Raw genomic sequence first — 14,464 nt, 5'->3', positions numbered from 1 at the left:
TATCCGTGCGAGGATAACGTTACTTTCAAAAGAGCACCACAAGAACCATGTATACCCAGTACTTCACAATCGGCATTGACAGTCTTAGACAATTGATGCCGCAACAGCTTGATGAAAGATTTTGCGTTTATGACATGACGCGTTGTGCCATGATCAAGGAAATTGGGGCAAGCCTGATCTAGCTCACCCCCATAGAGCAATCCGCGTAGACAGTTTAACGTGCAGTAGCGCCGGTTGTTTTCTGCTGATGATCCTTGCGTAGCTGGCGTATGCGTTGGATGGGTCGACGGTGGATGCCTCCGTTCGATGTTGCGATAAATGCGCGGATCGCGACTCGGCGTGTGGGGGTCAGGTTGGTCGTCGTCTGAATTACCTTGTGCGTCTATTGAATGGCAACTATCCATGATCAGGTTGTGTCGCTTGCGACGTAGTTGTATCGGAGACATTCGAAGAAAACCATTTGTCCGTGGAGGGCGATATTCGGAGGACGGTACCTCAGCATCTGGGATACTGCCCAGAATATCTGCGACAACCACTTTCCACCTTGGCAACGAGTTGATTGCTTGCTGCCTCCAAGCCTGGTTCCGAGGCCGCAACTTGAGCGCCTGGAGGGTGAAAGCAAGAGACTGTCCCACCGCAGTTAAATGCAGACGATTTGGGCCACTCGAATGGGGGTCCCAGCCAGTGTAATCCCCAACATCTCCCTTTGGAACAGAGAGGTGGTACAAAAGCGTCCCAGGATCTTCCCCAATTCGTAGATAGATATCAGCTTCGCCAGTACTTAGGACTCCCATTTCCGTACCAGCGCGAATCATATAGTCATATGGCTGCACGAGAAGCCCAGCAATCGCGCGATGGAACCGAACTTTTAGGGTCTCGTTTTTTTCTTGCTCAACCACTTTATCAATGTCCATATCCTCTAGCCCTTCATAAATATGGCCTAGTTTCACCTTATGCGGAGACTTATACTCCTTAATATAGGCTGCAATGCGATGGACCGATTCGGATGATTGACTGGGAATGTTATAGACGCAGAATTGGTCAGCACGAGGCCTACTGCTTCGTGCCGGAGGCGGGGCTCTCGGGTCACGCGTTGCTGTATTGCTTGATGCGCTTTGTTCTCGGGCAGCTAAACGCGGTGAACGTCGCCGGCCACGAATATCGATATTCTGCATTCCCTCCTCAAGTCCTCGCTCAGGGCTTAGTGTATTGGAGTGGTTTTCAAAACGGATCGACCCTCTTAACCCAAATACTTGTCGTAGTGTTGGATCATTGTAGAGCTCTTCGATGATTTTCGAAACATGGTCCTCAATGGTCTGGCGAAGAAAGTGGTGAAGGTCAAGTTCGGAGCCGACGAGCTGCCGTCGAATGCTTTCTCCCGTTTCTTCCAGGGTATGAAGGGAAGTGAACAGTCTGTCTTCCACAAGTGATGAATCCATCAGCAATCGCCAAATATCCACTTGTTCTTTCGCGAAAGATCCCCAAGCTTTAAGTTTTCTGGGGCGGAGTTTGTTGGTCGCATTTACGGGATCTCCACACGTGGATTTTGTCTTATCCTGCTGAACTCCAAGACCGAGGAAGAGGTGGGTATGGAGACCATCGAGAAATGTGGGCAGGCTGGTTTTTAATGTCCTCTCCCGATCCTCTGCACGAAGACGTTGCTCCTCTGCAAGAAGACGTTGCTCCTCTGCACGAAGACGTTGCTCCTGTGCAAGAAGACGTTGCTCCTGTGCAAGAAGACGTTGCTCCTCTGCACGAAGACGTTGCTCCTGTGCAAGAAGGCGCCGCAGCTCGTCAAGTTCTGTGGACATTCTGAATCCAAAGTGTTGTGAATGGCATTTTCGAAGGTGCCGGGGTCCTTGTTTACCTTTACTCACGGCTCACGTGATAATTTCACGTGTGCTGTGAGATTCTGTAAGGATCGCATGGTTTCTATTGGATAGTGCTAAACACTGACGTATTCGGTAAGCGAGCTGGCCACCCCAACCAAAACGCGTCCATGAATTAGATCTTAGTTAGTTCAACTACCCACCATGCCACCAATTCGTACTCAATCCTCTCAAAATTCAATGGAGCAGGAGGGTAGGATCCTACTAGCTATCCAGGCTTTTAAGAATCAAGAAATCTCTTCAATTCGTGAAGTGGCGCGCCGTTTTAACGTCCCAAGATCCACCCTTTCTACCCGCCTAAATGGTATACAACACCGCGAGATTTCTCGCGCCAACTCTTATAAATTGACCGATACTGAAGAGGAATCTCTTCAGAAATGAATCCTCTCTATGGATTTTCGCGGATCAGCCCCCGGCCCTCTATAGTATAAGAAATGGCAGATTAGACTTCCGCAAAGTTCGAAAAGCCCGAAACCCGACCCTTTTGAGAGTCGAGTCGGGTCGGGTTTCGGGCTTTTCGGGCTTTTCGAGCTTTTCGAGCTTTGCGGAAGTCTATGGCAGATCTTCTTTTTCAAAAGCGTGGAACTACCCCGGTTCTTTCGGTCGGCGAGAAATAGGTATACAACTTCGTGAAACGGTATCCTCTCCAATCCAACCGATTCTCGAAACGATACAACTATGAGCGTGCGAAATACGAAGATCCTAAAATCATTGGGGAGTGGTTTAATTTGGTTCAAAAGACAATCCTTCAATTTGGAATCGACCCTGATGATATCTATAACTTTGATGAGACCGGTTTTGCAATGGGATTGACTACAACCGCGAAGAAAATTACGAGGAGTGAATGCTACGGTCGGAGGCCGGTTTTATAACCCGGAAATCGTGAATGGGTAAAATAGCCTATAAATTCAAAGGGTTAGAATAGATACATCATAATATAAGAAAGCATATATTAATAAGCAATGTCAAATTTGGTCCAAATCGGCTGCCGTACTAGAGCAGTTAAAGCGGGTGTGTTGTTGGTCGATGTGTGTGCATTGCCCTCTCCACCAATTGAAGAAATTAGCTTGGATGATGACGATTTTGCTCCTAATAAGGATGCGTACAACACATTTCAGAGTCCATCTATTGGCAGATAAATACTACATGTCGCTACTATGACCGTGAGCTATCACGTGCCTGTCCGCTTTCTAGATAAGCCCAATCCTGTGCCTACAACAGTCTACCCTATAAAGATTCACCACCTCCACAGTGGCGGTACTAGCGTATAAATGGTATTTTACAAATTGATACTACATCATTCTTTTAAAAAACAGGGTTCTCAACCTTTCAACTCTCCACTTCTCTCACATACAACATACAACAATTTCTCATATACAATGCCACTACTACATACAACACTTAGTACTTAGTAGCACCCCCCTGAGCATCAATAACCGCCTAGCACCGAGCAGGCATACTCTCAATCAGCCCATTCAAGAAATCCTCCGGTACAGCATCCCAAGCATCACGAACAACCCCTCGGAGTATAGTAGGCGTCATATACTGATCTCCATACTTCTCCTCTATCCAATCCTTCATCCAATTCCATACAGATTCAATAGGATTCAAATCCGGTGAAAATGCAGGCCACGCCATTATACAAACACCAAGCTCCTCAAAGTATTCAATTGTTTCTTTAGCAGAATGCCCAGGCGCATTATCTTGCATAACAATTGGGTTTCGATCCTTTCGAAGGCGAAAAACCCCCTCCATTAAAGGAGCAATGTGCGAGACATAGCCTTCGGCATCAATCCAGCCCCATTCCTTCTCCCAAAAGAGGGACGGGCCTTTTTCAAGGCCTAAAAACGAAGCCCAAAACATCCATCCTCCACATTTCCGGCGTCGAGGTCGAAGGCAGTCAGGGTGCCTTTCTTCATCAGCTCGCCGAGTCACTCGTACCTTGCGGTGGTATCCAGGGGTAGTCTTCCGCACGACCCAGTAAAACCCAGACCCAACCCAGACCCAACCCAGTCTGGGTTGGGTTTTGGGTCGAACCCTTCGACCCAGTACTGGGTCTGGGGCCCCAAACTGGGTTACAAACTAAACAAACATGCTAAAGATTCTAAATGTATAACTTATGCATTTATTCGCGGTAATTTTGAGTATTTGCTTTACTTGATTATATCTAATTTTATTTGTAAAAAGGGTAAAAGAGATGCGTATAATTGAGGATTCTTTGTCAAGCAAGCTAATGGTATTCAAATAAATCATCTTCCCTGCTTTTACGTTTTCTCCCTGATGCTCGTGTCTGTGTACAGGTTGGTGGTAATGATGGCGAGCAAGGACGACCATATTCACTTGTAGGTAAGGGCCTCTCCTCCGGTATATCCTCTGGTCTATCCTCAATTACAACCTCAATTGCATCCCCTGGTTTATCTTCCAGTTCATCCTCCTGCTCCTCTGTATCACTAATTGGATCAACCTCAATCTCACTGAGCTTCTCTTCCCTCTCCTCTTTTGCCGCCTCAAGCTCATCCTGGGAGAAAATTTTCTCAAGAAGTGTTGCTTCCTGCTCCTCCATATCAAATTTCGTTGTACAAAGAAACATCATTAATGCCTCGACAGTCTCACTCTTCATTCTACCACGACGATAGTGACAAATATCTCGAGCGGTATTAAAGAGGCGTTCAACTCCTGCGCCAGTTGCTGGAAATGAGAGTGTATCTCGCGCAAGGGCAGCAATGGCCGGAAAGCGAGCATGGTGCTCTTTCCAGAAAGTAAGCGGCCTAACAGAAACAGTATCTATATATATATTAGTATTATTATCACACATACTCTTTGTATTTACTTACCGCTGTCAAGATATTGACTGATTTCATCAGTAATGGCTCGTGGTTGTATATCCCTTCCATCAAGCATCTCCTCTAGCCTTGAGCTTGGATGGGCTATCGTTAGAGAGCTTTGTAGATCACGACTGCTTATTCTAACTTGTGCTTGATATGGAACAAGGGCTTGTTCAAAAGCAAGTCGATAGGTATCTCGCCATTTCTGATCCCAATCACTGGAGAGGAAGAATTTGAATTTGTTCACCGGTGCAAGCATTGTACTGATTGCATAGATATTCCCTCGAAGATCATCAGCTTGGGAGTAATACTCATCAAGCTTAGACCGACCAGCTTCAAGGGCCTCTAGCATCTGTTTTTTCCATGGGACACGCTTTCGGCGTAGCTGTGCCTGTGATCGCTCAAGATGATCAAACAGTTTGTTGTAGATCTTAAACACATAGTGGGCAGTGACATCTCGAGTCTTTGATAGCTGTGTTGTATAATCAAAGAAGGGCTCGGTGATACAAAGAAGATAGTCGATCTGACGCCACTCTTGCTCGCTGAGTAGCATCTCCTCACAATCATACTCTGTACAGAATAAAGAGAAGATAGCACGTAGCCTCTTTGCCCGGCGAAGCATGAGGAACGTAGAATTCCATCGTGTCTTTACATCTTGGATTGGAACGATCTTGATATTAGTTGTCTGAAGATTGTAAAAGGTCTCTCTGCGCTGGGGACTTGCATTGACGTAAATCGCAAGATAACGGACTTTGTTCAGTGTGGAGGAGATCTGACTTTGCTTCGCATTTTCTTGGGCTAGCCTTGACTGCTTCTCTGTCCACCTTGTCTCGGCTGATTCATTTAATGGAACTGCCTTGATCCGAGCAAGAAGCTGATTGAGGCTGAGCTGGATAACGTGGGCAAGACATGGTATTCGGGTGATAATAGTATCATCTGACAAAGCCTGTTGGAGAGCAGTAGCTAATGTCTTGTTGTTTGATGCATTATCTGTTGTCAACCCGAATACTTTATCTTCAATGTTGTGCTCCACTAGGGTTTCTATAAGAACACTACTCAGGTAAGAGCCGGTATGTGTACCATGAAGCGGCTTAAACCCAAGTAGTACCTCACGATATACCCAATCACTGTCAATGAAATAGCCAGTAATAGCCATAAATGCCTGCGAGAATGGAGATGTCCAGCAGTCAAGCGCAATGGATATCTTTGAGCCAGAAGGCAGCGTACGAAGGATACGCTGCTGCCGGTCTTTGACTAGACTGCCCAATCGGCGACGGATGGTATCGGCAGATGGGATCACTGGAGGGGATGGGGCGGAACGAGCTTTATTGATGATGCGTTTGAATGATGGATGCTCGATCAGATGGAATGGGAGCCGGTTGAGAGTAAGAAATTGGAGGAGATCCTCCTCCCAATCTTCTTGTAAGAAGGGTATGCTTGCTGAAACTTCTCCCTAGAATAATAATAAATTAGTATAGTTACTTGATTTTATGATAGAAAATATACCTCTCGTTGTAGGAAGTTTGTAATCTCCGCTTTCTTCCCCTTTTCCGACCGTAAACAACCAGCCGTTTTCCGATGTTTCTGGATGGTTGATGTGCCATGATACTGCGCTTTGCCTGTGCTGTTCGGGCTTAGTGTATAAGGATGCTCTAGGATCTTCCCACAGCGCTTGCACATAACCTTTGGTGCGCCATCAATACCCTGAGCTACCTGATGGTAGCTATTCCAGATCTCTGTATGGCGGTTCGAATCCCATTTAAGCTTGCTTTTCCTCCCGTAGTCAGTCTCTAACCACCAGTCCACAAAATCGTTATGTGACATTGTATCGTATAGAATAAACCCTTTCCTACGGTCGGGTCCAACGCGTTTCAATAAAGGGGGGATTGGGAGGGGATCATCTGGTCTTCGGAAGTTTGAGTCGATTGTGTGTTGACTTGCGGATGGTGTGACTTGTCCAGTTGAAATATATGAGAGATCGTCAAGATCACCACCATAGAGCGACGATGCAAAGTCGGAAAGTTGGCTTTGAGACATAACATGAGAATGACATATAATATATACAAATGGATGTAAGGGGAGAAATTCTTTAACGTACAAAGGTAGAAATGCACTAAAGTTGTAGAAGTGTCTAGGAATATTGATATATCAAATATAGTAAATCATCCTACTCTTGTTGATTGGTCTATTATACTAAAATTATATGGGTCTAAAGAAATACCCCTGAGATAACCCAGTCAAGACCCAGTCAAGACCCAGTAAGAACCCATTTAACCCAGTAAGAACCCAGTAAACCCAGTAAAACCCCAGTCAAACCCCAATTCCCACCCCAGTTCCATTAATCCTTCTCAAAATATTTCTTCCTACCCTCCCTTCAAGTCGCATATACCAAGTAGATTAAGAGGTAGTAAGTAGTTTTGAATATAAAAGTTTACTAGATATCTATCCATAGTTATATAAGCTCTAGAATTAAACAGAAGAAGAGAAATAAATGAATTCAAAAATTATTTTACTCTGTAGATGAAAATATATATCATGTTGATGTGTGTTGAATATATATATCTGCAACTTGGGGTATACTTTGTATTTTAAATGGAATGCAATCCTACGCCTGAGAAAACCAGCAGCCAACACATACCACCTTTCCATATGAAATAAAGCATTTGAAGAAGTAATTAATCTTGAACCAGATATATTACTTTGGAGAACGAGGTTATTTCTTAAAATTTCCTTTGCCTTGTTGGTAGAGAGTGTAGCATTTCGATGTAGAAACCATAACAGGGGAAAATGACAGTATGTTATTTAAATATTTATGCCATAATTTATGCAGAAACTGGGTCGAACTGGGGCTATACTGGGTTTTCTGGGGCCCCAGTCACTGGGTCTGGGTTGGGTTCTGGGTCGAGACCTTCGACCCAAACTGGGTCGTGCGGAAGTCTAATCTCACTTAGCCTACGCACTATAAAAGAGGCTAAAATTATAAGATATCACCGGCTCGCCTAGGTAAAGCATTTATAGAAGGTGTCAGGGTGCGGGCTGGCAGGACGGTATGATAGGAGATGACTAGTAGAAACAGGTCATAAAAGATCAGATTCCAATTGACAGGTACAGGCAGGGGCAGGCTATTATACAAGACGTAGCTCCCAGAGCTACAACAGGATCTAGAACTGAAGTTCAGATAAACAGGTCGGAGATCACGTGCCGTGATCTTCCTCTTACTAAGCATCACGGTTCGCACCGTGACACCTGAATGCCTTTTAGGTAGTCCAAAACCTAGCTCGGGACTTTAATGGAGTTATTACCGCTGATATGATTCAGTAGCTGGCGCACGTCGTAGTTTGCATCTAATATACGCTCGTTGGTATTTTGTGTAGAGTTTTCGCGGCCCCCTGAAAGGGGCGGCCACGCGCTCCCCGGCAGCACCATGCTCGGACCAATATGTGATTGGTATCACGAGATGCAGCCAGAAGTTACAATTAACTTGCAGTTAAAATGGAGGCTGTAGCCCAAGGCGTTGTGGTGCAATTTCAAAAATCAGGTTCGCGCAAAGATATGTGTTTTTCGAGTGGGCCTGAGAAGTGAGACTTGGCACCCGCCAATCACACACCTGGACCCCCCGGGACCCCTCACCCCCATGATGGCCGGCTCACACGTCGGAGACAGCCGTTACCAACTGGCTACTCAACCCTCGCATTTGTGAATGCATGAACTGCAATCTGCGGAGAAGGATCTTTGTATAATAGAAACCATAGCATTGCACGTCCCAATACCCCATGGGAGGTCGCGGGAGCAAGCGAAAGCTTGCTCCCTGCCGGACGTTAATTAAATCTACCTACCTATCTACCTGAGAAGTGAGACAGGGATGAAACTACCTAGGCCTAAAAGCGCGGAAGTGAAAGAGCGAAAGAGGTATGGCCAAGTACACCGGAAATGAGAGACCTACCCAGAGAGCTTGACAAGGCACACACGATGCACCTCCCTGAGCGGGCGGCCCTGGTATTCGCATCTAGTTCCAACACTTGAAAAGTGGACCGGAGAGCCTCTTTCCGACCTTTTTTCTCCAGGATCGATGAAATTCTCTATCTTCCTTTTTACTATCTTTGAGGGATTCAAAAGCAGTCTCTAGCTATACGGGTCGTTGTACTGGACTAACCAATGGAGGGCCAATGAAAAGCAGCGTTGTATACTCATCATGACTTCACCCAGGGTCGTGGCAAGGATTAGGTCAAAGCCACGGAGCTTATCAGTATAAATCCAACTGCGCGAGTTCGGTTTCAGCTCCAATAGCCACTATCGGTACAAATTCTTGCAGAAGATTGCAACCACCTCCGAACGGGATTTCCTCAAAACACACATTGTAAGTTTTTAGACTTCGTGGTAGAACACTGGCTTATACCCTCTACTTCAACACTACATCGCTTCAGGATATCTTCTCGCTCTCCAAATCCACTGTTCGGTCAATAACCGCACACTCGAACCAAACTAAGCGCGATATCATAAAGATGAGCAACAGTGGCATTAACCGTCAAACAACTGCGGTGGCCGAAGACACCAGTTCCCAACCCATCCCTGACAACAGTGTCGGTGGCGGCGAAGGATGGGGCGACAGGCTATGGCTTGGTGGCAAAGAAGAAGGGTTAGGTCACAAAGTGGTACGTGATTGGGGCCCAGTCCAGCGTCTCCCAGCATACGTTGACGAGTCTGGCATCTCACCCCATAGGCTATTAATCCCCGATCAACGATGGGGGACTTTCTTGCTTTGCAAGATCAGAAGACGCGTGGGCAAAACAAGTTCATTCAGCGTGAGAACTTGGTTGATTCTAACGTTCAACCCATGAACGCTGAGGGAGAGCCAACTTGCGCGACTGAAGATCATAGTTTTATGACCCGGAAGGCCGGTGACCCAGATACTTATCCTGGATGGAGTACATTTAAGACCTTTTTTGGCATATGAGTTCTCCCTTGACAACTTTCAACATCATGAGAGATAACCGAATTTGATCTGTCGCAGAGCATAATCTTATCCCGTGTGAGATGAAGTTATAGAGGTCCTTGCTGAGTGCGTCTCAAACAGTGCACAAGTTGAAATAGGAATCTGGAGACCTACAACAGATGCACAGAGGAGGTTAGTTTTGCCTGGGGTTTGGCTCCCCATTACGCCCAAGTCCGATGTTGCAGGATATCGTTGAAACCCCGGGATTGAGCCCCCAGGACATCTACGTCCGAATAAAGAGAGGGACCTAGATGCACAAATCAAAAAGAATCGAATTCCATACACATTGTTGAACGTAGGATATCAGAAAAAGCCGCGAGAATGATAATTTGGATAGGCTTTTAAATGGCACAGACTTCGATACTTCCGTGTGTGTACTTGGATCAGCAACCTGCGGAACATTTTGCCCGTTTCCGTCTACTAGAACTCCTTTCACGAGTCTTGGGTCAAGTAGATCAAGAGAGGCACTATTTCCGAAGGAACGGTAAAACAGCGAGAGATACGTACAGCCAAAGAAAATGCGGACCTAGCGAACCGATGCTTAGAATAATGCAGATCGCTGCTGCATTGCCGATCATGCGCCAGAAGATCGCAGGCCAACGTCAGTTGTGCTTGGTGGCGATATGAACCCTTTGCTGATGAGTCGTGATCAACATGCTGCTTTCCATTTCTAACAAAGATAAAGATCCATTCTGCATGGTCGCGGACTGACTCAGTGCAATTTAACCATCACAGCCATCAATACTTCTGCCAGGAGGGAGGAAAACGGATGCGAGAGAGTTTCAACCCTTAAATTGAGGCAAGAACTCGAGTCCGAGATGCTGAAAGCTCATGTTTTACTTTGTATGTCTTGGCCTTCGATGGATTAATTCCATCTTTTTGGAAGGGGAATTGAAATTGGGTTGCAATTGGGATTATGGTATTTGAACGGAAACTACTCGACTTTAGTTTCCTTTCCACGTAGTCGATCACGAATAGCCACCACTTTCCCCAGGATCCGCCCTTTCAAAGTCTGCGTCCTAAGAGCGATGGCCTCATCTAGAGAGACAACTCGTCGAACCAGGATGTTGAAGATAGTTCCAAATGCAAGGGCAATGACGGTGCTAGTGAGAATGATCACATTGTATGGCATGCTGAAATCCGGGGTGGGGAGTTGAAGGAGCAGACTCGTGGAACGGATGTAAATCGGCGTGTTGTGGGCCTTATCCAAGACCCGAATTACTGCAGGTGCAACGTTGAACCCTCGATTAGCATCTGGTGGGTACTCGGTGTACCGAAGAATGGCTTTCTCAAAGTCGTAGGTCAACGTGACGGTTGATGCGGCCGGGAGAGACAGCACTAGTTCTAATTGGGTGCCACGCTCGCGATCAATGGCCGGTCGGTAGTATGTCTCTTTGATGATTTCAGAGGCTGGGACTTCGCGCAGAACTCCGTCATGCCCTGTGATTGTGGCGTGCAAGGTGTGTATGTAGGGTCGCAAGAACCACGGAAGAGACTCAAAATAGATAAAGTCAACTGCGCTGGTGTTTGATGGATTACCAAATATGATGCGCATTCCACCGCGCTCTTGACCGTGGCCAACGATAGTTCGCTCTGCATGCAAAACAGGCTCATCCAACGGAGCTTCAGTGTTCACTGACTGCTGTGGAATCGATAGATCAAAGGGAACCAACGGCGCCAATTGGAAACAGCGCGTAAAGCCATCCTCTTTCTTGATTTCATTAGCCCCTTTAGAGATGAGGACACCCCGTTCATGGGGCACCCGAAGGCAGACACTTTGATCGCTAGACCCATCGTAATTTGCAAGAGGACAAACGCCATTTAGACTTCGCCCAAAGACTTCTGCAAGACTCCACGCCTTGTTGTTCGCGTTCTCCAGCGGGTAACAGGTATCATCTGAATTGTAAGGCTTGGAAGTGTCACAAACCAGCTGGTCATTAGGTACAGGCCGGGGAATTGGGTTCGCTAGATCTAAATTAGCAATCTTGAGCCCAGAGTGCACGGGTAAATGATACGCACAACGAGAGCGCTTGGACCGGTCAATATCCAACACCATATCTACGGTTTGCTCGATCTGAACTACACATTCTCCGTCTGCAGAACAGACCGGTTGGATATCAACTGACATGCTTTGCCATGCGGCATCGAACAGTTTGTGCCCGTCAAATAATGAGGAGATTCCAGCCTTGCCTTTGCAAGGAAGCAGCTTCAAGAAAGGAGTCAAATTCTCTGTGCAAACTACCTCTCCAGGAAGCGTGCCATGCAAAAGGTGCAGTTGATCGGCGGCTGAGTGGTCCCCAGCTGGTTCAAAAGAAACCACAGGTCGAGTGGTCCGGGTAGAGTCCACGAAGTTCAGGGATGCGCAGAACAAGCCAGAGAGTGACTGCGTCAGGGTGATCCATTTGGCAAAAGCCCTAGGTAATTCAGCATGTTGTGCCTCTCGCGATATATTTCGAGTGAGGAGCATACTCTTCGTCACCTGGCGCATCAATCCACGCCCAAAGCTCGACGCCAGTGCCTCCTTCTTTACTGCCGTTCCATGGCCGTGAGCCCCAGCTTTCAGCATCCCATCTTCCCGTGGTGAATCGGAGGTGCAATTCTTTTGTATGAGCGTGTTGAAGGATTTGACCAAGGGCGCGAGGCAAATATCTAAAATGTTGTTGGTCGAATGACTGTTGTGATGTATTGCTTCGGAAGTTAAACGAAGCTAGTAAGGAGGATTGCGGGAGAGGTTGTAGGAGGAGATGCTCATGATAGTCCGACAATGCAAAGGCAGATGAGCTCCATAATGAGAGAATAAGCGCAACGAAAGGAAGCGAGAATAGTGAAAGGACCGTCATGACTTCATGCTTGCCGGAGCTTGGTCTTCGTCCATGCGGTTGTCACTGGTCAATTAGTAGGGGGTGTCGGCGAAATGATGGACATGTGTTGACCCTGTGGCCTAGAAAATCAGACTTAAGTAATCACCAAGTCAATAGAAAAGCTCCGCATCGAAAGAAAGATCAAAGCCAAACTCCAAGACCCCCGAGACGGCCATCTGGTCTTGGCCTGTTGGCTGCGGAGCCTCACCGCCTTCCTTGGCGCCAAAAGCATCAAAAACGCAAGACTTCGTCGTTTGCCGCCGATCAGCTCGTTGACACAATTTCGTCTTTCTTTTTCTTTACCAGCTTATTGGATACACCTTTAGCATGGCGGCAGAACAGAGAAAGCTGCTTGAGCAGCTCATGGGAGGTATGTTGCTCCTTTGATAACTCGCAAAATCTCCAAGCTCTAGCCTACCCCGACAAGTCTCCAATTTGAGCTAACATTACTTCTGTCGATAGCTGATCAGCTCATTGGAACTGGCGCACAGGGTCGCAATTCCCAGCTCTCAATCACAGACAACAAAGTTTGCCGTTCCTACATTGTTGGCACTTGCCCACACGACTTGTTTACCAACACCAAGCAAGACCTCGGACCTTGCCCGAAGGTTCATAGCGAAGGCTTGAAGACAGAATATGACACCGCAACTTCCTCGGAGAAGGCAAAATGGGGGTTTGAATTTGATTACTTGCGCGACATGCAGAAGTACATTGACGACTGTGACCGCCGAATCGACACTGCGCAGCGCCGACTGGAAAAGACGCCGGATGAGATTCGGCAGACAAATGACTTGGTATGTCTAGCATTACTTCTATCTTCGGTCCCCAAGGGGAGGGCCTCCGAAGGGCCCCGCTGACTTGTTGAATAGCTCAAACAAATTGCCGATCTTTCCAACACCATCAACTCCGGTCTCCAAGAAGTCTCGATTCTCGGCGAAACAGGCTCTGTGGCACTCGCCCTCAGTGAAATGCACAAAGTTCGCACCTCCAAGCACCAGAAGGAAAGTCTCGAGCGCGATCTCAAGAACCTTCAAGATACTTCTGGCCCATCCGGTCACCAGAAGTTGCAGGTCTGCGATGTTTGCGGTGCTTACTTGTCTCGCCTTGACAACGACCGCCGGCTGGCAGATCACTTTTTCGGAAAGATGCACATGGGATACTCAGACATGCGCAAGAACTGCAAGAAGCTAAGCATTGAGCTAAAGGGCCGGGCTCCTCCAGTTCGTCATCATGAAGAAGATGATAATCCTTACACCTCTGGTGGTCGCCCCGGTGCTGGTCGCGGTCCTCGGTATGGCGGCGGCGGTGGTGGTGGTGGCGGATATCGGCGCCGCGGAGGTGGTGGAAGATGGTGATCTTCGTTGACTTGTCTTCTTTCTTGAAGACTTGGGCTCTAGGCCCGTTGCATAGCGCAGGCGTTTTTACTTATTATCTCGTGGTATGATTCTCAGACGACGGCTAGGAAGGTCATAGGATAAGTGCTCAATATCCATTTCATTTTTTATTCGTGTCCTTGTCAACATCTCACAACAACGAAACTGTACTTGAACCGTGTGTACATTATTGAAATTTTTTTTCCCTCTCCTTATCTGATGGAATCGGGAGATTCCACTTCTACTACTCCGTAGGTAGTGCTACAATAGATAAAGAATACATAGAGCTACCGACAAAAATGAAATTCATCGACAAAGAATGCAAGACATGAACAGAGCATGTTTGCAATCTGGCTACAACAAAGAATAGGGCCAAACAAGCCCTAGGAGATACAAGCTAACACTAGCAGAAGCGGTCTCATTTTTGTAAATGGAAAACCAGGAGGCATAAAATTGAAAACATTTGGCGGTGGGTATTCCACTTTCCTAAAACAACCCCTTTTCCCAGCCCCGGAGACTTCAG

General features: G+C 46.9%; 5 protein-coding genes across 5 annotated transcripts; 2 read left to right on the top strand and 3 right to left on the bottom strand.

Moving 5' to 3' along the window:
• Nucleotides 1-214: 214 nt before the first annotated feature.
• Pdw03_6520 (metalloprotease) lies at nt 215-1,927 on the bottom strand (the record flags this gene model as incomplete). Its single annotated transcript, XM_066101375.1, has 3 exons — nt 215-382; nt 495-1,812; nt 1,878-1,927. 3 exons carry the CDS (start codon nt 1,925-1,927, stop codon nt 215-217), a joined length of 1,536 nt encoding a protein of 511 aa, XP_065956458.1.
• A 2,192-nt stretch (nt 1,928-4,119) lies between these two features.
• On the bottom strand, nt 4,120-4,790 carry Pdw03_6519 (HAT dimerization; the record flags this gene model as incomplete). The annotated part of the gene is made up of 3 exons (XM_066101374.1): nt 4,120-4,407; nt 4,663-4,673; nt 4,724-4,790. 3 exons carry the CDS (start codon nt 4,788-4,790, stop codon nt 4,120-4,122), a joined length of 366 nt encoding a protein of 121 aa, XP_065956457.1.
• A 4,116-nt stretch (nt 4,791-8,906) lies between these two features.
• Pdw03_6518 (Major facilitator superfamily domain, general substrate transporter) lies at nt 8,907-9,668 on the top strand (the record flags this gene model as incomplete). Its single annotated transcript, XM_014679924.2, has 4 exons — nt 8,907-8,938; nt 8,993-9,071; nt 9,139-9,366; nt 9,435-9,668. The coding sequence occupies 4 exons, from the start codon at nt 8,907-8,909 to the stop codon at nt 9,666-9,668; spliced, it is 573 nt and encodes a 190-aa protein (XP_014535410.2).
• Nucleotides 9,669-10,641: 973 nt separating this feature from the next.
• On the bottom strand, nt 10,642-12,547 carry Pdw03_6517 (GPI transamidase component Gpi16, putative; the record flags this gene model as incomplete). The annotated part of the gene is made up of 3 exons (XM_014679925.1): nt 10,642-11,672; nt 11,727-12,121; nt 12,177-12,547. The coding sequence occupies 3 exons, from the start codon at nt 12,545-12,547 to the stop codon at nt 10,642-10,644; spliced, it is 1,797 nt and encodes a 598-aa protein (XP_014535411.1).
• Nucleotides 12,548-12,895: 348 nt separating this feature from the next.
• Pdw03_6516 (U1 snRNP splicing complex subunit (Luc7), putative) lies at nt 12,896-13,923 on the top strand (the record flags this gene model as incomplete). The annotated part of the gene is made up of 3 exons (XM_014679926.1): nt 12,896-12,938; nt 13,031-13,362; nt 13,438-13,923. 3 exons carry the CDS (start codon nt 12,896-12,898, stop codon nt 13,921-13,923), a joined length of 861 nt encoding a protein of 286 aa, XP_014535412.1.
• Nucleotides 13,924-14,464: the final 541 nt, after the last annotated feature.

The sequence above is a fragment of the Penicillium digitatum genome, chromosome 2, assembly GCF_016767815.1.
Source record: "Penicillium digitatum chromosome 2, complete sequence".
Lineage (NCBI taxonomy): Eukaryota > Fungi > Ascomycota > Eurotiomycetes > Eurotiales > Aspergillaceae > Penicillium > Penicillium digitatum.
This window is presented reverse-complemented; position numbering and strand designations above follow the sequence as displayed.